The sequence below is a fragment of the Aythya fuligula genome, chromosome 22 (assembly GCF_009819795.1).
Source record: "Aythya fuligula isolate bAytFul2 chromosome 22, bAytFul2.pri, whole genome shotgun sequence".
NCBI classification, from domain to species: domain Eukaryota; kingdom Metazoa; phylum Chordata; class Aves; order Anseriformes; family Anatidae; genus Aythya; species Aythya fuligula.
This window is the reverse complement of record NC_045580.1, coordinates 3760865-3788205: the sequence shown is the minus strand read 5'-3', so window position 1 is coordinate 3788205 and position 27341 is coordinate 3760865. Positions and strand designations below refer to the sequence as shown.

General features: G+C 56.9%; 2 protein-coding genes across 3 annotated transcripts in view; one reads left to right on the top strand and one right to left on the bottom strand.

The window, feature by feature from the left end:
• Positions 1 to 2247: 2247 nt before the first annotated feature.
• MCAM (melanoma cell adhesion molecule) lies at positions 2248 to 10377 on the top strand. Of its 2 annotated transcripts, XM_032201876.1 has the most exons (15): positions 2248 to 2329; positions 5473 to 5600; positions 5679 to 5889; positions 5970 to 6040; positions 6163 to 6250; positions 6377 to 6556; positions 6637 to 6764; positions 6886 to 7045; positions 7133 to 7254; positions 7378 to 7516; positions 7617 to 7738; positions 7822 to 7957; positions 8091 to 8232; positions 8735 to 8852; positions 9297 to 10377. In XM_032201876.1, exons 1-15 carry the CDS (start codon positions 2248 to 2250, stop codon positions 9324 to 9326), a joined length of 1857 nt encoding a protein of 618 aa, XP_032057767.1. In that variant the 3' UTR covers positions 9327 to 10377. The 2 variants fall into 2 exon arrangements, with proteins under 2 accessions (XP_032057767.1, XP_032057768.1); XM_032201877.1 differs by lacking the exon at positions 8735 to 8852.
• Positions 10378 to 15253: 4876 nt separating this feature from the next.
• CBL (Cbl proto-oncogene) overlaps positions 15254 to 27341 on the bottom strand; it is a 32859-nt gene continuing 20771 nt past the window's right edge. Inside the window, exons 5-16 of the mRNA XM_032202008.1 lie at positions 26252 to 26373; positions 25595 to 25732; positions 24801 to 24888; positions 24317 to 24448; positions 23718 to 23921; positions 22198 to 22329; positions 21319 to 21696; positions 20307 to 20401; positions 19680 to 19835; positions 19096 to 19199; positions 18410 to 18592; positions 15254 to 16266 (exon numbers count right to left, since the gene is read on the bottom strand). Of these exons, the coding sequence (XP_032057899.1) occupies positions 15986 to 16266; positions 18410 to 18592; positions 19096 to 19199; positions 19680 to 19835; positions 20307 to 20401; positions 21319 to 21696; positions 22198 to 22329; positions 23718 to 23921; positions 24317 to 24448; positions 24801 to 24888; positions 25595 to 25732; positions 26252 to 26373 (2013 nt within the window). The 3' untranslated portion in view covers positions 15254 to 15985. The remainder of the gene's footprint in view (positions 16267 to 18409; positions 18593 to 19095; positions 19200 to 19679; positions 19836 to 20306; positions 20402 to 21318; positions 21697 to 22197; positions 22330 to 23717; positions 23922 to 24316; positions 24449 to 24800; positions 24889 to 25594; positions 25733 to 26251; positions 26374 to 27341) is intronic.

The window sequence follows — 27341 nt, the reverse complement described above, 5'->3', positions numbered from 1 at the left end:
TTATTTTGGGTTCCTTTTATTATTTTGGGTTCCTAGTTATTATTTTGGGTCCCACCCCGAGCCGTGCCAGCCGGCAGCGCGTCGCCCAGTGCGCCCAGCACCCTCCTCACCCTTACCACCCTCCATCCCCGGGGCCAGGCTCATGGGGACGCAGCCGGCACCCGGAGCCCCCCACGCACCCCAAAACCCCTCCTGAGCCCCCTGAGGTGCTCGGAGCCCCCCCCCAGCACCACAAGAGGCCACGGGGTCGGGCTCGCACCCCACACACCCCGACCTCCCCGCCCCGGCGGCGCTGCCTGCTCGGCACTGTTTGTTTGCCCAGCGGGGAGAAGGGTTGGAGCCGAGGCCCTTTCGGCCCCAAAAAAATAAATAATCAGGCTCAAAATGAGGCAGGATTTGGGGCAGATGACAGCGGCCGCTCCCTGCAGAGAGCCCGAGCCCACCGGGTGCCGGGAGGGGGGGGTTCACAGCGGCCGGGAAATCTTGGAAGGTTTTTCCCCAGAAGCGTGAGTTTGGTGTGAGAAAAAATAAATAAATAAATAAATTAGAAAAAAAGCTTAAAGCTTAGAAAAATTTAAATTTAAAATAGCTTTTTTTTATTATTTTTTTTTTTTTGAAGCAAAAGGATCTCCGCGGAGCAGAAGCTCCCCAGGCCCGCGGCGGTCACCGGGGCTGTTTGCTCCCAGGGGCCGAGGGCTGGGAATGTCCTGCGGAGGTTTTTGGGGTTTTTTTTTTGGGGACGTTTCTCTTTATTTTTGCAACGAGAACGAGCTGCTCCAGCAGCGTGCCAGCCGGCTCTCCGGCCTCTTTGTTTGCCCTGCTGGGCGCTTCTTTCTCCTGGGAACGTGGCACCCCTGGGCCCTGGGGGGGGGGGGAGATTTTGGGGGTTTGGGCAATGGGTACCCCAATCCCTGCATCGTGCACATGAGGGGGGGGGGAAACATCGGCGTGCCCAGGGTTGGGGGTCCCCGGTTGCAAAATTTCCCCCCCCCCCCTTTGGTGTAGCCATAGGGGCAGCGCCCTGCACTTGTTCCCTTCTCGTTGCCATTTTAAGCAACCCATTTCGCCAAGGGGGGGGGGAAGAAATTTAATAAATAAAATTTAATCATTTCCGATGAATCATCAGGTCCATTCGGCTTGGAAAGTGGTGGTGTTGGGGGGGGGGGCACGGCACGGAGCCAAGGCTTGGAGGGGGGGGGCACGGGAAGGGTCAGGGGATGGCACCGAGGGAGCCCAAACGGGGGGTGCTGGGGGGGGGGTTCCCAAAATGATGCCCCTGCCCTGGGGACACCCCCAGCCTGACCCCACGGGGGGGTTAGGGTGTACCTGAGAGGTGCAGCCCCTTTTTTTTTATTTTGGGGGGGGGTCCTGAGCTGCAGGAGAAGCCAAGGGGGAAACTGAGGCAGGGCCAGGCTGCAGCAGGGGACTGGGGGCAAGATGGGGGGGTCCCGATCCCTTTTGACCCCCCCCAGACCCCCCCGGGCATCCCCCACCCCCCTTTTTTTCCACCCCCAACCCTAAAGAAGCTGCAGGGGGGGCTCGGGCTGCAGCCTGGGGGGGTCCCTGCGGTGGGGAGGGGGCTGCAGGTGGGTGCAGGGCACCCCGGGGGGGGGGGGGATTTAGGGTGGGGGGGGGCGCGCCCCCCACTTTGCCACTTTTCAAGGTGTGTGGGGGGGCTCGGCCGCCCCAAATTTGTGCGCTTGGGCACGGAGCGGGGGCTTTGGGGCGGAGCGAGGTGAATTGGGGGGGGGGGGTCCCTGCTCCTGTAGGGTGCCCCCCCCACCCAAACAGCATTCCCCAAACCCACCCCGCCCCTCTAAACCCCCCCCTCCCTCACCCACCCCCCCCCAAAGTTCCCACCTCCAGCGCCTGGCTGGCGGCTCGCAGCCACCGCAGCAAGCCCGGGCAGGCGGGGCCGGGCAGGAATGCACCGGGACCGGCCCCCCCCCAGCCCCACCGTGTCCCCCCCCCCCCCCCCCAGCCCCCCAGCCCCCCAGCCCCCTCCCGGAGCGCCCCCTGCCCACCCCCGGGGGGCTGCGCCCCGAGCGCGCCTTGGAGAGGTCGGGGGGGGACCGGGGTCGGGGCTGCGCCCTGCGGGGTGGGCGGCAGCCGCCGGGGGGGGGTGAGGGGTTGAGGGGGGGGGGGCAGGTCCGGAGCCTTCCTCCTCCCCCGCTCCTCCTCCTCCTCCTCCTCCTGACGTCAGCCCGCGGGTCCCGAGCAGTCGCGGGCAGGCGGCGGCGGAGGGCGATGGCTGGGGGGCGCCGGGGGGGCCCCTCCTGGGGCTGGGGTTGGGGTTGGGGCTGGGGGTGCTGCCTCTTGCTCTGCTGCGGTGAGTTGTTGGGTTTTTCTCTTTTTTTTTTTTTTTTGTGGGGGGGGGGCGGTGCTTTTTTTTGGGGAGAGAAAGGGGCGTTTTGGGGCCGCCCGCGGGGAGCGCAGCACCTGCGGCGCCCGGGGGCGCGCAGCCGCTGAGGGGTGCGGGAGGGTTTTTGGGGGACGGGGTGGGGTTGGGGGGGGTGCTGGGGGGTCCTATGGGGTGCTGCTGGACCCCCAGGAGTCCCTAGGTAAGGGGGGGGCACACGGGGACCCTCCCCCTGCTGTGTCCGTGGAGCTGCCCAGCCTCGTTCAGCACCCGGGGGGGGGCTGAAGGCGCTTTGGGGCGCTCCCTGCTGAGCCCACGACCCCCCCTGAACCCCTCCCGATCCCCCCCCCGCCCCACGACCCCCTCCCCGTGTCCCCCCCCTTTGTCCCCATCCCGTCCCGGAGCTGACGCCCTTGGGGCACCGCCCGCTGGGGGCCAGGAGTGCCCAAATCTTGGGGGGGGGGCGGCCTGAGGGGGGGAGCAGCCCCCCAATAACCCCCCCAGACCCCCCTTTCCCAGCCCTGCACGCCCCCAGGCTCCGCTTCAGCCTCTGGGCATGGAGCTGGTGCCACTTTGGGGGTCCCTTTGCAGCCTCCCCCCCCCCAAAAAAAAAAAACGGGGTGCTCCCTGCTGGCCCCCCAGGGCTGCCAGCCCGGTGGCTAGCAGCAGGGGGCTGGCAGTAGCCAGGCTGCTGTGGCCAGGGTCCGTGGGGCAGGGTGCCGGGGAGCCCCCACGTGCGTTTTGGGTGCGGCGGTCAGGTTTTTGGGGCAGCATCCATCCACCCCTCGCCTTCTAAGGACTTTTTCCCCCCCCCGGGCGCTGTGTTTCTCTTGGCTTTTCACGCTCTTTCTTTTTTTATCCTTCTTTCCAGCCCGTTTTCCACCCCCCCCCCCACCGTGGGTAAGGGGGGGGGTGCGCTTCCTGCCCCTCGCCAAGCCCCAGGGACGGGTCCCGGTGCTGCTCCCTGCCCTGCGGTGCCGGGGAAGCACGAGGGGCTGCAGCCAAACCCTCCCTGGGCAAGCTGGGGGGCTCCCCGTGTGCCCCCCCCCGGGGCATGGAGCTCAGCCTGGAGCTGCTGGTGCCCCCCTGGCCCCTCCTGCGGGGCTGTTTTTGGGGTGTTCCCACCTGGCTGCAGGGCTGGGGGCTGCGAGCTTTGCTTCTTCGGCTGCGCACGGCTTAGGGGGGAGCTTTTTGGGGGGGGGGGCGCGGGGTGCCACAGCAGAGCTTTGTCCCCAGCCCCAGCCTGCCGAGGCTCTCCTGCAGCTGCTTTCCCCGAGAGGCACCCGGAAAAACCTGGGACACCTCCAGCACCCCTGGTGCAGCCCCATCCCGCTGCGGTGCCCCCTTTTTTTTTGTGGCTGCTCCGCTCTGGGGACACACACACACAAACACACGACCCCGCGCCGCAGCCAGGCTTCTCCTCGCACACCTCAGCTCTGCAGGAGGCTGGCGGAGGGGCCGTGAGGGGCCGTGCTGCTCCCCACCCCTTTTCCCCGGCTCTAAAAGCAAAGCTTTGTTCTCGCGGAGCCCTGGCTGCCGGCCGGCTGTCCGCCAGCCAGATGGAAAGGCGCGAGGGGCTCTCCTCCCTTCCCCTCTCGCTCCCTCTCCGGATCTCGCCCCGGGTCCCCCGCTGGAGCTGTGCCAGGCGCTGGGTGCCGCGCTCGGGCTGCTCCATAACGGGGTTGGAAGCTCCCAGCCCTGCCCCGGTGGCCCCAAAGGGACCGCAGCGGGGCGCGCGGGTGCGTCGCCGTGTCCCCAAAACCCAGCCTCCCCTCGCTCCGGGCTGCAGGTCGTGCCCAGGGGCTGCACGAGGGGCGCTTGCGTCCCCCCCTCTGCTTCCAGCAGCACTCGGGGTGTCGCTGGGTGCTCCCAAAAGGGCCGGCGAGCCCTTTTGGGGGGAGCGGGGAGGGGGCTGCAGCCCCCGTGTCCGCCTCCTCAAGGGCAGCGGCCGGGTAGGAGGGTGCCTGGTGCCAGCCGCGGATGCCAGCCATTCCCCAGCTCTGAGCTCATGCTTCTGCTGCTTTTGCCGCCAGGACGAGGGCTCGAGGGCTCCCGCTCCCAGCGCTTCAGCAGCTCCCATCTCCCAGGGGTGACCCTGCCCGGGACCCTGCTGGGGGTTTGGGAACGGCGGGGGGCAGCGGCAGCGGCTGGGGTGCACCCCCGGTGTGCACGGGGCCGGGGGTGGCTGGTGTCGTGCCCAGGTGCCTCCGGTGCGAAGTTATCCTTTCCCGTGTGCCTGGTCCAGTTTCCTGACGCCGCTGCCTGCTTATCTTTGGGGCTTTCACCTGTTTTTTAATGCCTCCTCCTTTCCTGCCCCGCTTTGCTTCTCGTCCCTCTTGGTGCACCGGGCGCGCGGAGAGCCAAGGGCCAAGGGCCGGCTTTTGGGGTGCCCCGGTGGGGCTGGTGATGTGAGGCAGCACCTCTGCCATGGCAAAAGGGCTCCCGGCTGCGTGTCGGGGCTGTGCCACCGCGTACCCACTTCACATAAAGAGCATTTCGCAGGCAGGGCGCTGCCCTTTGAAGTTCCCTCCCTGGCGAGGCTGAGCAGCTGATAGCGGCGCGGCTATCAGCGAGCTGTTGACACAGCTGCCTTCCTGCAGCCCTCTGGGCCCCAGCTCCCAAACCTGGGCTGGGTGCAGGTGCTGGGCTGCCGGACCCCTTAATGGGCTCCCTGGCACCGTCCCCTCGCTGTGGGGCTCGCTGTGGGGCTCGCTGTGGGGCGTGCAGCCCCCTTTCATCCAGCGCCCGCAGCGCCAGCGTGGAGGCGGCGGCGCTCCCGGCCGTGGCATGACGCAGCCCTTCTCTGCACCATGCCCGGGTGGTGCTCAGCCCCCCAGCCTCGAGGCAGGGCATCTGCTGAGCCCTCTCCCCGCCTGGGATCGATAGCCATTACCTCCTGGAGCCGCCCTGGAGCGTGGCCAGGAGCTCCATTACTGCCCTGCAGGTCCCGGTGCCACCCGTGCCACGGGCAGGCAGCGCCCGCGGGGCTCAGCAGGCAGAGGGGCCGTGCTCAGGAGGGAGCTGGGCGTCCTGTTCTGGGCTGGGGACATAACCGGGGGTCCCGGGGTGGTCTCGGGGCTGTGGTGGTGTGAGCAGGACGTCCCTGCCCCCAGGTGCAGCCGGCGCTGTGCAGGTCTCCATGCCGGAGGTGGTGGAAGCGGAGATTGAGTCCACGGCCAGGATCGAGTGCGGCTTCTCCATCCCTGGCAACGGCTCCTACAGCTTCATCGACTGGTTCTACGTGAGTGCCGGGGGGCTGGGGGGTGCTGGCTGTCCCCGGGGCTCCCCATCAGCCCGTCCTTGTCCCCTCGTCCCCCAGGTGGATCGTGGCAGCCCGGTGAAGCTGCTGCGCGTGGCGGGCGGCGAGGTGCTGGAGGAGGAGACGAGCTACAAGGGGCGGCTGTCGGTGGGCGAGGACATGGCCCTGGCCATCAGCAAGGTGACCCCGCAGGACGCCAGGACCTTCGTGTGCCGGGTCGGGGCGGGCAGCCAGGGCACGGGCGAGAACCGCACCGAGCTCCACGTCTACAGTGAGTGCTGGGGGGGCGCGGGGACGGGGCGCATCCCGCCCCCCTCGCTCCTGACACCTCGCGTCGGGGGCTTCTTCCAGAGGTCCCCGAGACCCCTGAGATCGAGGCCAGCTCGGCCGGCATCCCCGCGCACAGCCCCAGCGCCCTGAAGGTGAGGAGGGGCCCCCCCGGAGCCCCCCAGAGCCCCCCACCGTGCCGGGCTCCCCTCTCCCCGCTCCCCGCGGGGGTCCCCGGGGGGCCGTGCCGTGCCCAAGGCGCTCTGTGCCGCCGCAGATCGCCCGGTGCGTGAGCGAGAACAGCTTCCCACCCGCCAACATCACCTGGTACAAGAACGGGGAGCAGCTGCAGGCCGAGGAGAACAGTGAGTGAGGGCTGGGGACGGGGCCGGGGACCTCATCCTGCCCCAGCAGGGAGGGTCCGGGGGGGTTTGGGGCCACCCGAAAGAGCCCTCCCCGCGGGCTGGGAACAGCAGACGTGTCCCCTGCAGAGGTGAAGTTCCTGGCCACGCTGACCCGCAAGTCGAGCGGGCTGTACACGGTGAGCAGCAGCCTTTTGGCCGTGGTCACCCGCGAGGACCGCAGCTCCCTGTTCCACTGCGCCGTGCACTACTGGCTGCGGGGCCAGCGGCTCTCCAAGGCTTCCCGGCGGGTCAACGTCACCGTCTTCTGTGAGTGAGGGGCCCGGGGCCGGGTTTAGGGACGGAGGGGGGACGCCAGCACCCACCCTGCCCGCTCCCTCGTGCCCCAGACCCCACGCAGCACGTGGAGCTGCACATCGTGCCCACCGCCGCGCTGGTGAAGGAGGGGGACGACGTGAAGCTGGTGTGCGAGGCCGACGGCAACCCGGCGCCCGTCTTCAGCTTCTACAAGAAATCGGTGAGGCGTTTGGGGGCGGGAGGAGGTCCGGGCTCCTGGAGGCAGCTCCTGGCTTGCCTGTGCCTCGTCTCAAGCCCCTCGGGAGCACGGGGCTGAGGGCTGAGCGCTGCCCTGCCCGCAGCCCGAGGACTGGCAGGACGTCTCCTCCCTGGCCGACACCAGCAGCGGGGTGCTGAGCCTGCAGGGCGTCAACAAGAGCAGCAGCGGGCTGTACCGCTGCCAGATCCTGGACCTGGACGACATGACGCAGATGGAGAAGGAGGTGGAGCTCGTCGTCAACTGTAAGGCCCCCGGGGGGGGGACGGGGGGACAGGGGGGGCGCCCCGGTCCCCCTGCTCCCGCTGCCCTGCTCTCCGTGTCCCCCCCAGACATCGAAGGGGTGCGGGTGCAGATGGAGCCCTCCTCGCCCCTGCACGAAGGGGACAGCGTGAGGCTGAGCTGCAGCGCTCACAGCCCCGTGGACCTGGACTTCCAGTGGAGGGACGAGAAGGTGAGCGGCACCCGGGCTCCTCCGAGGGGAGGATTTTCCCCTCTCCGCCTCCTCGCCTCGCTTTGGGAGGTCCTAAGGGGCAGGTTGGGGGGCTCAGCGCCGTGGATCATCCCTCCCCAACAGGGCAGGAAGGTGGCGGAGGGGAACCAGCTCTTCCTGAGGAACCTCACCTTCGAAACCTCCAGCAACTTCAGCTGCCGGGCGGTGGCTCGCAGCGTGCCGGGGCTGGAGCGCAGCAAGCAGGTGGCCGTGGCCGTTCAGGGTAAGGAATAACCCCGGGGGGAGCCCCGCGCCGCCAGCCTCAGCCCTTTGTTTCCCCCCCGTGGGGAGCCAAAGGGGTTTTTTCGTGCCGTCCCCCGCAGGGAAACCGCGCATCGTGGCCATCAGCTCCCCGCTCTACGTGCGGCAGGACGAGGTGGTGAACCTCACCTGCAAGGCCATCGCCTTCCCCCGGCCCTCCGTGCGCTGGAGCATCAACGGGACGGTGAGAGCCGGGCGGGGAGGGGGGGGGCTGAATTTCGGCTGTCACCATCCCCGGGGTGCTGAGCCCTGCGCTGCTCCCCGCAGACCCACGAGTACGTGGAGAACCAGCACGTCGCCAGCAACCTGACGGTGCGCGTGAGCCACGAGCTGCTGCGGGCCGGGGCCATGTGCCGGGTGTCCAACGCGCTGGGGGTCAGCGAGAAGCACATCCAGCTGCTGGGTGAGCCCCCAACCCCCCTGCTGCTCCCCCTCCCTCGGATTGCTTTGGTATTTTGGGAGCCTGCCTCTTTGGGAGAGGCTGGATGGAGGGCGCCGGGGCGGGCAGCACGGTGAGCTCCCCGTGTCTGGCCCAGATGGGAAGAGCTCGGAGAGCAAAGGCGTGATCATCGTGGCCATCATCGTCTGCATCCTGCTGGTGGCCGTGCTGGGCTCCGTCATCTATTTCCTGCACAAGAAAGGCAAAATCTCCTGTGGCCGAGCCGGCAAGCAGGACATGTAAGCACTGCCGCCGCCCCCGGGGAGCCCCCAGGGGCTGCCCGTTTCTCCTGCATCCCATTATTTCTCCTGCATCCCATTATTTCTCCTGCATCCCATTATTTCTCCTGCATCCCATTATTTCTCCTGCATCCCATTTCTCCTGCTGCCCCCCTGCTCCTGCTTCCCATCCCATCACGCCGGCGGGAGGCACCCGGGGGCACGGGGTGGGGGTCTCGCTTCCAGCTTCCCCGCAGCCCCCGGGGTGCGCAGGGCTCAGCCCGTCCACGCAGGGAGGAGAGGAGCAGCCCCGCAGAGCAGCCCAGGGACCCCTGGCAGGGAGGGCCGGGCAGCCCGGAGCTTCCCAGAGCCAAATCCTCAGCCCCTGGGCACCCTCTGCCCCCGAGCATCCCCCCCGGGATGGAATTTGGGGGCTCGGCCGGCCCTGCTCCCCCTTCCCCCAGCCAGGTGCCCTCTTGGGTGGCGCAAGCACGGTCTCAAAGCTGTCACCTCCCTCCCCTAGCACAAAGCCAGAGGCACGTAAAGACAAGAATGTAGTTGAAGTTAAGTCAGATAAACTCGCCGAAGAGGCCGGGCTCCTGCAGGGCGCCAACGGCGAGAGGGGACCCGCCGCTGACCAGGTAGGACCTGGTGGCCCCACCGGCCACGGGGGCGTCGGGCAGGGCTGGGAGCGGAGCTGAGGAGCCCAGGGGGTGCCCGAGGTAACGCTTCTCTCCTCGCCCAGCGCTCCGCAGCCTGCATGGGCACCCTAAAGCCAGCGGCATCGCTCGGGGAGGGGGACGGGGAGGCGCCGAGGGGGGCAGAGCATCGCCCAGCCCGAGCTCCCGGTGCAGGATGAGGTGGGGCTCACGGGGCTGAGAGCCAGCGGGGGGCTGCAGGAGCTGGTCCCGGGCTCCAGGGCTGGGCTTTCTGCTCCTCCTCGTCCCGCTGAGCAGATTTTTTCAGCCCCAGCCCCGGTCCTGCTGCCCCCCACCGCCGCCGCCTGTCCCAGCAGCCGAGGAGCCGTCTTTTATCCTTATTCTCCCCCCTAATTTAATTTTTTTCCCCCCTCTTTTCTCTTCAAGAGCGAGAAATACATCGATCTGAGGAACTAACCAGGGGATCTCCCAAGTGCTTTCTCCCCTCGACCCTTCCCTGCTCTCCGATTGCCTTCTCCCACCCCTGCTCCAGCCCCCGGGGAGCGCGGCCGGCGGCGAAACCCCACGGGGGCACCCCCGGGACCCCCCCTCCGATACCTCAACCGCGGCTTGGCAGCGGCGGAGCCGGGCTTGCTTTCTGCTCCGGGGAAGCCGACAGCAATACTCGAAAGAAATTCCCCCTCTGAGCTGCCCGAGGGAAGGAGCCGAGGCTTCATTCAGGAAATTGCGCCATGCGCGGCAAGGTTTTTTGTTTTTTTGACGCCTTTTCTCCCCAAATTCGCTCAGAAAAGCTGGCGGGATTCTTCGCTTTTTCGCAGCAGGGCGGTGCTGGCACCTCACGGGTTTGGGGTTTGGGGGGCAGAGGGGAGAAGCAGTGGGGCTTTTGGGGTTTTCCCTCTGAGCCCCCCCCCCCGGCCTCGGTGCTGAGTCCCCGGGGTGCTGCGGGCAGGGAGCCCCCCGAGGGGCTGCGAGGGCAGGGCCGGGGCTCTGGGCTCCCTGGGGGCTGCAGGTCCTGAAATCCTCCCGTTTGAAGGTTTGCTGCCGAGGGGGAGGACAAATTGAGTTGTTTTTAGGGAGGCCGCACAGCTGCTGGCACCGCTGGGCCGTGCTTAAAACGTGAACCCGAGGAATGTCAGGTCAGGGCCAGCCGGCGATGTCTCAGGGTTGGATTTCTCTCTTTTTTTCCTTTTTTTTTTTTTTTTGCTAAACATTTATCAGCCCCAGGGGAAACTGGGTTATTTCTTGCTTCACTGACACCTCCTGCCCCCCCTCCGGGGAGGGAAAACCCCGTCCCCAGCCTTCCCCTGCTGCCCCCCAGCCCCTTCCCCTTCGGCTCGGCCCCGCTCGTGAGCTGCGTCGTGGAAGCAGAAGCTTTGGGTTATATATATATTTTTGTTGGGTTGTGTGTACATTTCCGGGAGTTTTGTCTGATATTTGCCAGTTTGTTTGTTTTTTTTTATATATATATATGTGAAAATAAAGTACCGAGGTCAAAGGCTGGGCGTGAGTCCGGTGGTGACGCTTCGCTCCCTTCCCTTCCCCTTTCACAGCCTAATCAGTGCTAATCAGTGTTAATAGGCAATTAGTGGCAGCTAATGAGAGGTCCTGGTAGGAATTAACACGATATTCCTGATAGGAATTAAGAGGAAATCCTGGTCAAATCCTAATAGGTGATGGAGCGATGCCTGCTAGGGATGCTAACAGGTAACTCCGTACAGGGCTGCTAATTAGAAATGGTGTTAATAGCTACCAGCCCCCAATAATTGCTAACAGGTAGCTCTATTATTAATTAATGAGGCTTCTAATTGATAACCCTATTAGATTGCAATACATCAGTGTAGTAGTGGTGACTGGATGCTAAAAGGGAGTGTGGTAATGGGATTTAACAGCCCCCAGTAATCAAAGCTGTTTGGTAAGAAACCAAAAGAGATGATTTTATTGATAATTATCGATCGTTTTATTGCTAATACAGAGGATCTGGGCTATTAAGGGATAATTCCCCTAAAGGAGCCTGAGGGCTTGTGGCTGGTGTTCATCCCTCAGCTTCTGCAGGTAGCAGGGGGGAATTCCTAGTGAGAGGTCCTGAGCCATTTTAATAGGGAATAATGGATAATAATAAATAAAAAATAATAGATAAAAGGTAATAATGGTAATAAAGGGTAATAAATAATAATAATAACTAATTAGTAATAAATAGTGCCCCTCGCACTGCCCTGCCCGGGGGGTTGGGGTGCACCCGGAGCTGGGAGGGGACCTGGCCAGGACCGATGCCCCCCCCAGGACATCCCACCCCACTGGGGGATGTGCTCACGGAGAAAAGTGAGGATGAGGAAGGGGGACGGGGACGTGACAGGGCTGTCCCCATACTGACCTGGGGGGAGGCCACTGTGGGGTGGCAGTGGATGGGGGATGGAGCCCCCCAGCGGGGTTCCTGTGGCCATAAGGGGTTGGGGGGACCATGCCGCAGCCCCCATGGGACCCCCCGTGGGGCTTTTGGGGTCGTTTCACTCACCTGGAGCCAGCAGAGACAGCCTCAAGCGCCTCCAGTACCACCCCGTACAGCCAGCCCCAACTGGGACCCAGTGCAGCCAACCCCAATGAGCCTGGCCTGGCTTCCCGGGGCACACCCTCGGCGTCCACTTGACCTCAATTGACCCCGTGTCCTCATTTGACCCCAATTAACCTCATTTGACCTCTCGAGCCGCTTTCTTTCGAGTCCCCTTGACCTCAGATGACCCCTGTGTCCTCATTTGACCTCTGTGTCCTCATTTGACCCCAATTAACCTCAATTGACCTTTGGAGCCACTTTCTTGCGTCCACTTGTCCCCATTTGACCCCAGCGTCCTCATTTGACCCCCGTGTCCTCACTTGACCCCAATTAACCTCATTTGACCTCTCAAGCCATACTCTTGAGTCCAATTGACCTCAGATGACCCCCCCATGTCCTCACTTGCCCCCAATTAACCTCGTTTGACCCTAGAGCCATCTTGCTTTGCGCCCACTTGGCCTCAATCAACCCCCCAGACCCCTCCTGCCCTCCCCGTAGCCCCCTACATCCCCACAGACCCCATACATGCCCCATTATCCAGCATCAGCGCCCACCCCCAGGCAGCCCCTGCCGGACCCCACAACCTCCATCAGCCCCTAGGGCCCACGGTCAGGGCCAACGGGGGCCCCAAAACCCCCCTATAGGCTCACAGCAGAGGTCATGGGGGGCTGAAGGGGTCATGTACCCATTACCAGAGCACTGGGGGTGTGTTATGGACGTGGAAGTAGCCTTGAACTCCTTATAGATCCCCTATATAGAACGTCGGGGATTAGTTTATTAATTATTTTATATCTCCTGTAAATGAGAGGCAGTAATTGTAAGGCTTTTGGAGCTGTTTTGGAGGGGCAGGTGGAGGCTAACGGGCTCCTTCAGTGCAGGATTTGGGTTTCGGGACCTACCGGGCACCCTATGGGCACTGCAGACCCAGCTCAGGCCCCTGTTAATGTTTGGTAACGAACTTCTTAACGAGAGCCTCGTCATTTAATGGTTTCTTTGGGCTCGTCTCATCTCGTGGTTGGCTCCAGCAGCGTGTTGCACTCTTAAACCTTCCCCGCTCCCATTTTGTGAGCATCCCTGACCTTAATTAGGGTCGGGTCATTGTCTGGAAGCAGGCTGGGTGTCAGTGAGGTGTGTACGGGGCGCAGGGGCCGGACCGAACGCCCCAAATTGGGCTCACAGAACCACCAGCAGGCAGCCGCTCTGCTACGACAAAGGGAATTTTATTGAAAAATAAAACTTTGTTTCGTTTTCTTTCGACTGACACAGGTGAAGGAAATCCCAAAGAAGCTCTTAGTGGGCAGCATACAAGGATGGAAACAATTAATAAATAACATTAGTATAACCTCTAAACATTAACAATGCACTTGCAAACAAACCGAGGACTTTAAACCAAGTGAACCTTAAAGCTCAGCTACTCTCTGTAAGAATATTTACCTTCTGTTTTTCCTTATTCTTTACAGATCTGAAAGGATTAAATACTGCTATTATATTTTATATTAATGACACTATTAGATTTTTTTTTTCTTTAAAATAGTTCGTGAAAATCTCCACATTTTTAACACTGACATCATACAAATTGGTGTTTTCGAGAGAAAGAACGACCGCTCCTCCCCCACCAGAAATTCCCAAAAAAGATTTCCAGCAGGAGCTTTAAAAAAAAAAAAAACCCCACGCGTCCTTTATTCCCCAACTCACTTTTTTTTAACGCGGCACCTTCGGGAAAAGCGCCCTGGGAGTTGCATTTTTTTCTTGCTCGACTGAAAAAAAAAATAAAATAATAAAATAATAATAATAATAATAATTAAAAAAAATAATAATAAATTTACAGTGATGGCCCTGCCTCAAGGGATAGCTACAGTAAGGGGATCAGCCTAGTGCAGGAGGCGACGTGTCCCCAAGGCAGGGCGCAGCGAGGGGCGTGCAGGGAAGCAAATCCGCAGCCACCTGCCCCTCGGGATATGTCTCGCTGCAGATCCCACTCTGTCGGGGTGGCTCCGGGCACCCTAAAACACCAAAACCCCGAGCGAGGTGGCTGCCAGGTGCCCCAGCTCCTCCCCGAGGGTTTGCTGCTTGCTTCGAGCCCTGGCATGGCAGGTGGGGAGAAAAACGGCGGTTTTGGTAAAAAGAGCAGAGCTCGTTTTGTTCCAAGCAAAAGCAATCCTGTCCCACAGCTCTCCCGTCCTCGGCACCAGCCCCGACAAAACACTGCGGGCACCAGGCTGAGAAGGAAACCTCGGCAGCTGAAATGCTGCAAAAAAAAAAAACCAAAAAGCAGGGACACAGCAGGAGTGAGAGCAGCCCGGCTCTCCTGCCCCTTCACCTTTCGGAGCTGGCTGCTTGGGCTCCTCCTTTTGGCAGGAAAGGCACGAAAGCAGTCGCGTTATCAAGTTACCTCCTTCAGGATAAAGAGCGAGGAGGTGGAAGGGGGGGAAAGAAAAGAGAAAATGGCATCAGGCTCACCTTTCGGGAAGGAAAACAGGAAGGAAAATACGCTGTACAGTGCCTGGGCAGAGCCCGCTGCACGCCAGCGGGGCAAGCAAAACGCTCCCAGGTCGAGGAGGCAAAGCCAAGGCTTCGGCTGCTGAAATCAGTCTGAGAAACAGCGCACAGAAAGGAGACATGCAGGGCAGCCAGTGATACATGCCACGAAAATCGCCCTCCCTCGTCGCTAAGACCCACGGGGATGGCGCAGAGAGGGGTCAGGGCATCGCTGCTGCGGGCTCACGGGCTGTGCAGGACACGAGTTGAGGCTTTAGCTGCCGGATTTGGCTCTCCCACAGCCTTGGCAGCAGCAGCCCCGGTCTCACGCCACCCTTGAACTCACTCGGGCTGAGTTTACGCAGCAAAGGCGGCGCTGAAGCGGCTCCAAAAGCAACACGGGGCTGGTGGCAGCGCCGGGGAGAGCACGGAAGAGAGGGGAAGGGCCGGCAGGGCTGCGTCCCAAAACCTGCCTCGATGGATGGGCAGAAATCTCCCCAGCTCGCACGTTTCAGCCCCGGCCCTAAAATAGCAACAGCGAGAGCTGCACTGCAGGGATCCCCTTACAGCTTCAGGGAGCGTTTTGTTACGGACAGGACGGGAGCGAGGGGCCAGCTCCTGCTTTTAAACCACCTGGACCCCCCCCTGCATCCATTTATAAAGCTGCAGGTTTAGAGAAACCCCCCCACTGCACACCCCACAAACATTTCAGGCTTCATTTCCTCGCCAGCCGCGAGCTGCTTCCCCGAAATCTGGGCCCAGCTCCTGTTTTTTTTTTTTTTTTTTTTTTTTAAAGGAAAATCCCTTGGAGGGATGCAAATAATTGCAGGACGTGCTCTGAAAGGCTGGCAGCCTCGCCGTGTACCCAGAGGGCTGGCTGTCCGTCTGTCAGGCCGGGAGCTGCGTGTCCCTGCCCGACTGCAAGGCTCCCCCAAAGGCACCACGCTGCCCTCGCGTCAAGCCTATTATTTGGGGAGCTCAGGAGCCGCTCAGGTTTTGTGCGAGGAGCAGCTGAGCCCTGCCTCTCCGAGCCCTGGGATTGTTCTCCGAACACAAAGCGCCCCAGCTCCGCCCGGACACGAGCTCTGGGGACTCCTCGGAGAAACGGGAATGGAAAGAGGAGGCTCTGGTGTGAGGGGGCCACGAGGCTGCGACGGCCACCACGCAGTTCAGGCACAGCAAGCAGCGCGTCCACGTTCAGCAGGTGCAGCGTGCCGGGAGGAGGAGAGGTCAGCAGGGCTGCCACCGAGCCCCAGCGCTGCAGCACCAAACGCTCGAGGCTAAAAAAATAAAAAAAAAAAAAAAAAAGAAAGAAAAGGAGAAGCAGCAGCCAGCTCTTTGCTCTCCCTCGGATTCTTCCCTCCCTCTCCCACCCCTCAAAGACACGCGGGGCTTGCAGCACTTCTAGCAGCCTGGAATCCGAGGCTGCAGGGGAGAGGCCACGGCCGAGAGAAATTCAACGCCCGGCGCGGCCACGAGCAAAGCGCCCCGCAGAAGCCAGGCACGCCGGCTCCAGGAGCAAAGGGATGACCGAAATGGTGAGCAATAAATGCTGTCATTGTTACAGGGAGGAGGGGGACGCCACAGCTAACGGGAAGCAATCAGAAGGTTTCTCCCAAGGTCTCCTGCTTGTTCCCAGCAGACCGCGACCGCTCGGCCGCTCCGAAAAGCCCGAGCAGCGAGCAGGTCCAAACCTAGTACCATGAACCACAGGACACACCACACTGACCCGGTTTCTCAGAGCATTCACTTGGAATTCACAGCACAAAACACTCCCCCCGGCCTCCAGGGCATCGGTTCTGGGGTCCCTCGTGGCACCACCTCTCTCTACCAGCACCCCAAATCCGTTCTCTCACAGCCAAGAGGCGGGGGGAGAAGGACTCCAAGACGCACACTGTAGAAAAACACCGCTCCGCTTCCATTTCCTCCCACTGCTTTGAAATCTGGAACCACAAAAACCTGATAACTGATTCGGGAAGAGGCAGGGCTGAGCTCCGCACGCAGTCTCTAAAGGAACCCCCTTCCCCTTGGGTGCGCGGCCGCCCGGGGCAGCCGGTCCGCAGAAGTTGCAGGCGTCGGAGGTGATGTGCTATGTGGCCACGTGAGCAGGGGAGGAGATGGAAACGAACTCCCGGAGAATATTCTTGGCCATTTCGATATTGTTATGTGCAATGAGCAGCGCTTTCTGGATGTCCTGATATGAGTAGCCCTGGTTCATGAGGTTCTCGATCTCGCTGGAGAGCTGCAGCGACGCGCTGCTCCCGCTGCTGGCTCCGCCGGGCTGGCAGCTCCCGGCTTTTCGCTCTGAATTGATTCTCCGTGGCAGCGGCTTGGGCGGCCTTTCGGGAACTTGAGAGCCATCCGAGAAACCTGGAAGGAGAAAGAAACACGTCGCTTCAAGGAAAGGCAGGGACTCTTGCTCGGAAGGGAGCAGGACTGACATCAGACTGACGACTGGCACTCGGCCGTGCCACCACGACCCGTGCCACCATCTCGACTCAGCCCCATCCTCCCACAGCACGGTGCTGATCAGCACCCGCACAAAAAGGAATGGATTAGTCACAGCTCCTCCGCCACAAGCTCTCCAAAAACTGAGTTATATCTCAGACCCACACACGAGCTCCTGCGGGAGCCCACCCTCGCCTCCTGGGGAACAAGAGGAGCAGCCAAAAAAACCCAAGCAGGACACCAAACACCGCAGGGATTTAATTAGTGGCTTGTAAAGAAAATGCATTATTTACAGCGTTAATCCAACGTCTGATAATTTGGAGTCCTCACCTCCCATATCCCTGCAGAAAATGTTTTTTCCTACATTGCAAATGACAGGGAACTTCTCTGCCTGAATCTTTGACACCACCTTAAAGCGAGCTATTTTTGTCTGCTGAAAAAACCTCCTCGAGGTACTCAAGGCAGAGTTTTCTAACTGCTGAACTGGTGGTGTACAACACACACATCCTAGGGATGTCCAAACAATCCCTAAGACTGGCACCGCAGCCCCGTTCAGAACAGCAGCAGTCATCCTGGGGCCTTCCCGAAAAACTTCACCGAGAGCACGACGCCGGGGAAGGCTCCTCAGGACCCAAATTCATGGAGGCTTCCTCAGCAGCCACAACGCAGTTTGTCTCCCTGATCGTCACAGAACAAGCTCCTGACACATAAAAAGCTTTTTGTACGTTTGAGAAAAAGGACTGCCCACTCCTCTCCCCCAAAGTGTCTTTTGAAATGGCTGCTTCAGCCTGAACCGGCTCAAATTTCAGAGACCACAGGTCAATTTGAAAGGGCAGCCAGCAGCTCAGCTCTTTTGGTAAATGATTAAGAAACTAAATTGTAGGGCAACGTGTGTGAGAACACAAATCTGCCCAAACGCATCCCTTCCTAGCCAGGCTTCGGCAGTGGCCAGTAGCCAACGTTTCAGAAAGCTGCAGCAGCTTCCCAGGGCAGTAACAATCAGCATTTCAGCATTTCCTCAGCATTTTTCGTTAGCAGATCTCCATACCCTACAAAGCAGGACAAAAGCACTGTAATTTCAGGGTTGTATAAACAAAGAGGGGTCGATGATTAAGCCCCGTAGTTCATCTGGGAGCAGGATGTGAGCTCCCTCTGCCCTCCCTCATCCCATATTCTACAGACACGGTCACAGAGCAGGGCAGGGAGCAGCGGCAAAAGCTGACAGATCTCTTTGAGCTGATAAATTCTCTGAGCTGAAGAAGAGAAGACTTTGGAAGAGGGAACTGGTGAAGCAGGTGAGCAGAAGACTCCGTGGGACAAGCAGGCCTGGGTGCAGGAGGCTCTGCCTGCTGGCTGCCTCCAGAAGGAACGAGAGACTCGCCCCTCTCACTTGGCAAACGGCCGGAGGTTGCGACGTGCTGAATCCTAAACCCCCCACCAGGAAGTTTCAGAGCTTCCTCTGGTGCCCCTGAACGGCTGTAGGGAAGAAGCCAAGTGTTGCTTGGAAAGGCTTTTGGAGAGACGAGGCTTTGGGATTCCCCTGGACAGCGTCACCCAGCCAGGAGGACAAGATGTCCCCTGCTCCCCGGGGATGAAAAGCTGACCTTGCTGAGCCGCCGTGTCCTTGCTGAAGGAAACCCAAAGCACCACACGGGCCACTTGTGCCATCTGCTGGCAACAGCTGCACCCAAGCCTCTGAGACACAGAGTGCAAGGCCAGCCACCTCATCTTTAGCTTGAGCAGAGAGAAGCTGCAATATTCTCAAGTTCTTTTTCATGGCACAAGCTATATCCTGTGCCCCGTGTGACGTGATGCCTTAAGGAGCAACCTTAAAGCTGGGAAAAGGCTTTGCTAACTGTGATTTAAATGTGATGTACTAGCTCTGGGATTTAAGGGAGGAAGGAAACGCATTACAAGTCGCAAAGCAAGCTGAACAAATAAGGATCGGTGTAATTCAGCCTTGCAAATCTGATTTTACAGCCTACCCACAAAATCCTGAGTCAGTGACACAAGTTTCAAGCCATCAGTGCATGCAACAGCACCCAGAGCACAGCTGTTCTCTAACCTGTCACGGGGTCATTCTCCAAAGACATTCGGCTGAAGGCAGGCGTGGCGTTGGAGATATCAGACAGTGTGCGACGAGCAATAGCAACTGGTAGTGGTGGTTTGGGGATATCGTAGCCATCTTCTTCATTTTCTGATTCTTCGGGGCCATTGCTGGCAGTGGCTGCAGCCAGATCCCCTTCATCTAGAGGAAGAGACACAGTCTGAGCCCTGGGACTGAACAGAGATCCGTCTCTCCAGGCAGCCTCTGCTCCTCTGCAGTCCATAAAAGCACTGACAGGACACAGAACGAGGCTCTGCTGCCAAAACCCCACGTTCAGTGGAAGCTCTTTCCAGAAAGTAGCGCTAGATAAAAATTTCTTACCATAGCTGTGGGCTGACAGCTGCTGCAGCTGCTTACAGCAGCAAAGCCCAGAAAACAAAATCTTCAAAACAGCAATTTTTTAAACAACCGTTGGGTATTTTTTACAGCACATTCCAGCCAGGCTGCTCACCAACATCCCCACACGCAGCCTGCAGTGCGCAGACACAAACGCTTCCGCAGACATCCTAGCTACTTCACCAACAAAAGCAAGTGACATTTAATTCAGCCTAAAATGCTCTTCCAACTGGCACTGGGACCAATGCAGTGCATCCCGGGTTTATTTGGTGACTTTTGTGTGTTTTTTTCTTAGCACACCCACTCACCAGAAGCGTTGAGGGTCTCGAAAGCAGAGGGCACTGCTTGGGAGTGAATGTTGTACATCGCTTCGTACATGCAGCCATCCGCCTGCTGGTCGCACTCCAGGGCTCTGCAGGAGAGAGCACACATCTCCCTTCACACAGGCAGCACTGGGCAGCCATCACCCAGCCCCTGTCACCGAGATTATCCACAGGTACCTGCTTCAAAATGTTCTGCCATTGTTCTGAGAGAGAGCATTTGTTCCCCTAAGTGCTCTAGTGATGCCTGCTGCAAGACAGCAGCTCAGCACTGAAGGGTTTAGCTGACACCACCAGAAAACAATCTTTTTCACAGAATTTTGCATTTCGGTGGCCGCTGCTGTTACCAGCAGAAGGAGGTGGAGGTTATCTAGCCCTTTTAATACTGTGTCAGGATTCTGCAGCAGAGCAGTAGCCACGTTTCATCTGCAGTTCGCTGCCTTAGTCTAGATCTGGTGAGCATCACTGGGGGAATTCAGCCAACAGAGCAAGCGAAATCTCCACCCTGGTAAACAAATGTGCTTCCCCAGAGCTGCGAGGAGGAAGAACAGTACATGCAAACAGCATCTCACCGCAAACTCTGAGTCATTTCCAAAGGCATCTTCATCTCTGGTTTTTGTACAGCAGGACCTGGAGGCACCACTGGCAGCGAGGAGGGCGACATGTATTCGGTGTCCTCGTCGCTTTCAGACTGTTCCCCAGGAGGCAGTTTTGGTACAGGCAGTGGTCTGGAGGCAGAAGAAACAAGATATAAACACCAGAAAAACACTTACTGGAAATCTAATTAGCATCAAAGTGGCTTTTCAAACCCACAGCCGAGGTAGCAGTGCTATATTGATACTGCCTAGAGAAATAACCTGGCTTGTAGCTGCCCAGCTGCAAGGTCAAGCTGGCACAAGGTCATTACGAAGAGGCAGCTGACAGTATCACACACATCACCTGCTTCACAGGGCACATTTACAAAGACCAACTCAGAATTAAATTTACAGACGAGCTAAAGGTAACCGTAGCCTGATTCCTATCGCCACCATCCACAAATCTTCAGGCTGCTGATTTCATCTGCTTTCACCTAGGCTGTGTGCTTTGGATAAATAATCCATCAGAGACTGAAACTAAGGCTTGACAGAGTTATGCCAAATTCTGTCCCTGGCACCAGCACGCACAGAGACCTACAACGACCCTCGTAGGGAACAACATACCTGGCAGCTAAGGAGTAGATAGCGTTGGCAGAGGAGGAGGGTTTAATTTTGGGGTGCTCACACTCTGAGGTTGCTGGTGGACCGCTGTTCAAGCTCTGAAAGAAAAAAGGCCAAACAAGGAATTACAGACACCAGGTCAACCAGTGTAGTTGCAAAACTGTTTGCTGGTCATCCACCTGGGGATGGATGTCAGCCAGTCATCAAATTCTTGGGAACAAAGCACCTTCATTTATTCAAAAGCATTTGCTGACACCTTAGAAACCCACAAGTTTTGATACTTTTCCCTCACTGACAGCACAAGCACAGTTTTTCTCCTGTTGCCTTCTGCCTGTTTACACAAGAGCCACAGGAACTCTTATCTTTCAGACTCTAATGACTTTGCGAAATTCAGCTGAAATTGGCCAAAAGGCCAAAATGTTAATAGGGAAAAGAGGAAAAGGATGCAGACAAGCATATAGACAGAGACAGAATGACAACTGCAAAAGTGTCAATTCCTTAGACAATCTGGCTAAAAACGTACTCGCTTTCAATTTTCAAAAATTCAGAAATTCAGAAAGCTGGAGGTTTTAAAAGGAAAAGGTAGGCAACAGGGATCAAGGGAAGCAAAACTGCCTGTGATTTCTCTTAGAGAACAGTATGTTGGACTACTAAGTTACACCTCATTAATAGGAACAGCCACAAATTTAACTCAGATTTTACTGAGTTAAAGTAATCACTGTTTCTGTGCGCATGTTTCACAGGACTGAATCCTGAGAGGAGGAAATTACACTTTTTCAGCAGACCAGCTCCTAACACAAAACATTCTCGTTTTTTCAAAATTCAAAGGTGAACAGTGATCATAACATTGTGGCTCACGACTGCTCAAAGTCTTCCCATTACTCTCCCTTGTCTGGCATTCACCAGGTTCTCTCCTTTGGCACAGGAAGGCCCTACTCAGATGCAGATGAGAACAGGGCACCTTGGAAGACCTAATTCCTTAAAACCAACCTTCACCCCCATCAGGTCTACTCACCACCTGGTTGTCCAGGCTGAGCGTGCTCCCAAGCCGATGGCTCTCAGCCCTGGAATCCATCTGAGAGGGCAAGGAGAAGGGAAGCGAGTGCCTGTTCGACAGTTCCCTGCCGGTCCAGTGGTCCCCGGGGCTGAGAGCTGAGGAGGGGGCTTTCGGGATCGGCCGGGAGGGCCACGGATCCCCCTGGCGGGTGGAGGGCACGGGGGGGGGCTTGTCCCTGGAAGGACAGTCCCCTGGAGTGCAGGGCAGGGGCCGTCTCTGAGGCCGAGCCTCGGTCCCGATGGAGTGGGGTCTGTCCGGAGGCGGTGGCGGCGGCAGGTCGCGGAGCGTGGGTGGGATGGGCAGAGGCTTATCCTTGTGGAGGGTGCCAGGAGCAGCCTGGGAAGCAGAAGAATGCAAAAACAGGGCTTAACAAAAGGGAGTCCGGCCACGGAGCACAGAAAGGTGGGAGGTGGGTGGCAGGAGGGCGAGGTCTGTTTTTGTTTCATCTGTTTTTTCACTAGAAATTATCTCAACGGATGTGGAGTGATGCCAAGTTAGCTCTCCAGGGACACCTTCCCTACAAGCTTGTGGAGACAACACAGTAATTACACGCAGCTACAGCTAGGCACTAAGCACTTCTGATTGTCCTTCTTGAATTTAAAAAAAAAAAACACACAAAACAACTCAGAGCATCATTGGATTGGATTCCACATAAAGGAAACTCATCGTTTCAAAAAGCTTCAACTGCGCGTCGTTTACACGAGTTACTCATCAGTCAGCAAGTCAAAGAAATCACTATTTTGCCTTCAGGGATGTCACACAGAACGCAGAGGATTTACCCAAGCACTCTCCTTCCCCCCTGTCCCACCGTCTGGCAGGGCAAGGAGTGTGTTTTACCTTTGAGGAGGTCCCAGGGCTGGAAGCCCCAGGCGGGTTGGACACTCGCTGCTGCAGAAGATCCAGTCGTGGTGGCACGGGAGGGAGGGTGGCCTGCGGGGCTACCGAGAAGGGAGAGGGAGGACGCTCGACCTGAAAAAAAAAAGACCAAGAAAATCAAAGGATGACAAAATCCAGCAGAACTCCTCTTCCTTGGAGAGGCTTTCAAGTTCAGTGAGTTGTGCTGGCTCCGGTATCACGGCCGGTAACAAATGACTGCACTGATGCCAACCACACAGCAGCAATCGAAGGTAATTTCACAGCACAGCTGCGTTTGTCTTGCAGCAAGCCTTGAGCATCACTAACTGGCTTAACCGTGGCACAAAACCACAACTGCACACTTAGTGGCACAATAAAGGACAAGTTGTTTTGCTGGAGTAACAAACCCACCTTGCCGAGCCCAGAGCAGCAGCAAGCTGCCTTTCCTTTCGACACGAGAGGGCGTGATCTGCTGCAAATCCTACTCACCACTGCAGGCACCGCTGTGCAGAGTACCTTGACTGGTGTCATGGCTGTTGCAGCAATCCTCAGTGTGCAGCAAAACCTCCATTTTTGTCCCTCTTTTTCTACCTAGCAGAACCGTGCCTCTTCTCCTTCTTATCAAGCTTGTTTCACAAGCAAGGTGAGCACTACGTAACTCTGAAAACCTCTGCACAGGTTTGAACTCACTGATTGCCAGCAAATACGGCGTGCTAGCCCACTGCAAACCACAACAGGATGTCACAGCGAGGAAGCTGTGCTTTGCTTCCCCAAGTTATGTACACAAAAATAATCCCCAGGACTCCAGCTTACAGTATTTCACAGGGTGGAAGCTAAAGAGAAATCTGACCATAGGGTAACCAGCGCAGAGCATTCCTTGTGGCCAGAAAAAGCAGCCTATTTAGAAAAAAAATGTGCAGGGAGGCTTAAAGAATGCCTGTCACGAATGGCAGCGAGTTATCAGACCTTTATTTATCAGACACCATATAAAAAGGTGACAGACAAACTGACTCGCTCAGCAAAACACCCTGCCCTCTACCCGGTTACTCATCAGGACCTTGGGAAGGCTGTACCTGGTCGGCTGCATTCATCGCTGGGGAAAGTGGATGAGCTTTTGCTAATATGGGTGAAGTATGGCTAGTAAGTGAAAAGCAGCACTGCTAAGCACGCAGAGAAGTGTTACAGACCCAGACCTCACATTTCCATAGACCCAGGCAGCCTTTTCAACCTTCTAAGGGCTGACAAACACCCAATCTTTCAAGGCAACGTACAACTGATCAAAGTGTGCTCGCTCCTGCTTCACAGAACAGCGTGAGCTGCACTGACAGCACCCAGCCTGAATCCCTATTTACCTCACCCTCCTCGTATTGATTAAAATCCCTCCTGTTTTAAGGTCTGACAACCCTCGCGTGCACAAAGCACCAAGACCACATCCTCTCTGATGGAGAACACGCGGCCTCTGCACACGCTGCCACATCTAGCACACCAGCAGGCGCCCTTACTTTGGTACCAGCGAGTTCTTTCATCATGAAGAGGGAATCATCGGCTCTGTCGTCGTCGTCGTCATCATAGTTGGGTGAGGGAGTTCCTTCTGCCCCTTGCCGTGACAATCCTCCTCCTCCTCTGGGGTCAAACGGGTCTACTACAATCGGTTCCGTGCCTTTGATTTCACAGCGGCAAAAAGGGCAGCCCTGGCCTTCTGATTCCTTCAGGGAAGAGGAGAGAGCTGTTACAACCACCCCTGAGATGCAGAGATTAAATACACGGGTAGTATACAGAGAGTTTTAAGCCTGCTTTTTGGCAGGTTTCGTTCAACCGAGGGGAAGAGAAAGGCCAACTGTGCTATAAAAATGGAGGATTTTCTGTCTGGAGCAGAGGAACAGCTTTTTAGCAAGTCCTTGCACTTCTTGCCTGTTCCTGCACTCAGATCAGGCATCTGCCCACATTCTCCCTGGGCAGGTGAAGCTGGCATTGGTATTTCCTCGGTTACACTCCCTCCCCTCCATACCTGAAGGAAACTCAACAGTTTGGGGAAGAGGAGATACTGCTTCTGTAAAAAAGCAACTTGCCTCACTCCGATAAACAAGAGCCAACGCCTCACCTGCCACGCAGTCAGACAGGACGTGCACATCAGGTGGCCACACGGCTCGATCTTCACATCCTTGTCGTTTTCAGCACAGATTTTGCACAGCTGGAACGTGGAGCCCATCTCGCAGTACAATTCATATTGTTCCTTGGAGAAAGACAGACAGACAGTGTTGATACTGTACAACGACGTGCAAGAGTTATCAGAGCTACAAGAAATCCAACAGAAGACGTGCAGGACAAAGTAAGTTCCAAACACAAGAACAAACTGCAAAATAGAACAGAAATCTGCAAAAACTTCACTGGGATTTTATGTGCTGGATATATCCATCAAGCTCTGAAGAAAGCGGGCTTCAACTTATACCAGATTTTTGTTTAGGTTTCCCAAGAACAGCCTGGGAACTCAGGGTTCAAGGGCACAGCCACGGTGAAGAGCACAGAAGAATGAATATTTTGCAGAACAAGGAGCATGACAGAATGGGATAGAAGGCTTTGCTCACCTGTGTAACTTTAATGTGGTCCTGAGGTGTGGGCTCACACAAGCCAGTCAAGTCAGGATTCTGATTCCGGCCATCGGGAAATAAATAACTGTAAGCAGGAAATAAGAGTGAGGGTGAGAACCAAGAGGAGGAAATTCAGGATACTCTGAGTTCTAAGTAAGTTTTGGAAGAATATTCCTACCAGGCAAAACCCAAACATGCCATTCTTTAAAATAAAAGGAAACTCGTTTCCCTTCCTGGGAGCAATTAAACACGAGGTTACGGTCCTAGTTTACGATTCTTAAATCATCCTGCAGTGAAACTGGCACAGCCAGTGTAAGAAAACTGAGCCTGTAATAGCAGCTGTGGTAGCACAGGTTAAGGAACCCACTGCAGAAGAATGTATGACAAGGGAAAGGCAGGCACACACTCATCGTCTGCTGCTGCAAAGGACAATGCAGATATCCAGTGCAAATGATAGCTGAGTACTCTCGAGTGCCAGAGCAGTTAAGCATATGAATTATTCCACTGACATCAATGGGACTATTCACTTGCTTCAAGTGTTTTGCTGAATCAAGGTCTAAATAAAAAGGAAGAGCTGAGAGATGTCCAAAAGGGGGCTCGGTGATGTCAACAGTGATTGCTTGACCTCTGCAACACGCTGCCTCTCCTGAGGACACAACGTGTGATGAGCCCAGCGGGCGCATTTTACCATTCAACTGACTTTCAGGCCTTACCACAGCGTTAAGATGGATAATTCACAGGAAAAAAAAAACACCCAAAGGACAAAAACTTGTTATTGATAAGCTACTTACAAGCCTTCCCTGAAGCCATCGATCAGTGCTTGAAAAAGGGGTTTGTTGTGGGGGATTGTCTGAAGGATGTTCCCATCTGCAGTGACGTAGCCAATGGCCCACTGACCAAGTCGTGTGCAGCTCAACCGGAAAATGTAACTGAAAACACAAAGAAATTCCAGTTCAGCCTGGAACGGGCAGAAACGACTCGATGTCAAGTAGGCAGCCTTTGTCTGGATATCTTAGGACATCAAATAAAAACTAGGAGGAAGAGCTGGACGATTTACACCAGCTTTTCTCACTCTACCCCCAGGCAGACCAAAGGAGAACTTTGCAATCTGACACCAAGAGAGAAAAGCACCCAAGCACCTGGCGCAGTGTGAAACGAAACCCAGGGTCCACAGCAAGAGAACTCAGCATCCTCATAATCATTTATTTCAAATTAACTTAAGAAAAAAACCAACAGACTGCACAAGGTTTCCATTTTTAAAAGCAGCAAGGAACTAGAGGTGCACTCTTGTGCACCCCTCGTTCAGGGTCCTGGCCAGCCCCCAGGTTAGTTAAAATTTCTGAGGAAGGAGGACAGAGACAAACCCAAGCCCAATAATTCCTCCGCCAGTGAGTAATCCGCGACGTTATCGGGAGCCATCAAAAGGGCCACTGCTGCCAAGCACCAACCTGCCAGGTTTGTGAATGAATTTCTGAAGCCGGGCTTTCACCTCATCATAGGTTAGGAATGCCATATAACCAGGGTGAGTCACCGCGAGGCTATTCCAGTTCCTGAGCAAAGAGGACCATGGCTGTAGAGAGAACAAAGAGATGTATTAGCCACACGCTTCTAAGGGGCAGCAACACACGCGATATTCCTTAATAAAAGGGGTCAGTTAAAGCATCAGGTTTCTTATCCCACCGTAAATCCTGTAGAGGAACTAGAACCCGTGTTTTCCTGCACCAGCCTTAAGGTTTGAAATTCTCTCATCAGCGATAAAAATATCACCGAGGACAGAAGTTAACCAAAATTCCTTTAAAAAACGCCACGGGAGAGGTCACTGAGGTCACAAAAAGACAGCTCGAGAAGAGCTACCAATACGTGCTGCTTCTGCAGAGAAAATTACTCATCCCTGAGCCAGTGATGGAGACAGGAATCGCCTAAGATTATGCACAGGACCAGAAACCATGACTAGTCGGATGCCTAACAAAAACTTCCTACATGGCCTCAGGAAAGTGATCTCCCCTCTCTGTCTCAGTTTCACCGTGTGTAAGATGCTCGTGACTACTCCTCAGCCACCTAACCTCACCTGGGTGTGGCAAGGACTGCTGCTTAGGCTGAGGTTTGAGTACATAAAGCAGCACATACAAGTTAAATATTCCCCAAAACGATGCCTGAAAAGTCACAACAACAGTTTGAAAGCTTTCGATTCGGAGAAGTGTTTGCGTGTCCGAATTTCACTCAGTTTTTCCAAATTTCTCAACTTGCCTAAGGTGCTAGCTCTCCCCAGGAAGCTTGTATGTATCTCTCGGAAATCACAGCGGCTCTCAACTCGCTCTTTATGTACCAGAGCTGGAAAAAGTGCTGAATGAGATCAGATGCATTGCAACACCGAACATGGGAATTTTTCATCTAGACATATCTTAATTACAACCCACCCTATCACATGGGAAAAGGCAAGCCGGAGCCAAAGAAGTAAGTGTTTGTTCTTGTAAATACCCAGTTGCACCATCAAAAGCTGCATTTTAGAGCTCAGAACTATTACAGACCGTGGGTTAC

What these genes read in the sequence shown, in the direction of transcription:
- MCAM (XM_032201876.1), top strand. Translation starts at nt 2,248, where the DNA reads ATGGCTGGGGGGCGCCGGGGGGGCCCCTCCTGGGGCTGGGGTTGGGGT. An exon ending in TCAGCTTCTACAAGAAATCG is followed by an intron (nt 6,765 to 6,885) that starts GTGAGGCGTTTG and finishes CCCTGCCCGCAG; the next exon opens with CCCGAGGACTGGCAGGACGT. An exon ending in GCTGGAGCATCAACGGGACG is followed by an intron (nt 7,739 to 7,821) that starts GTGAGAGCCGGG and finishes TGCTCCCCGCAG; the next exon opens with ACCCACGAGTACGTGGAGAA.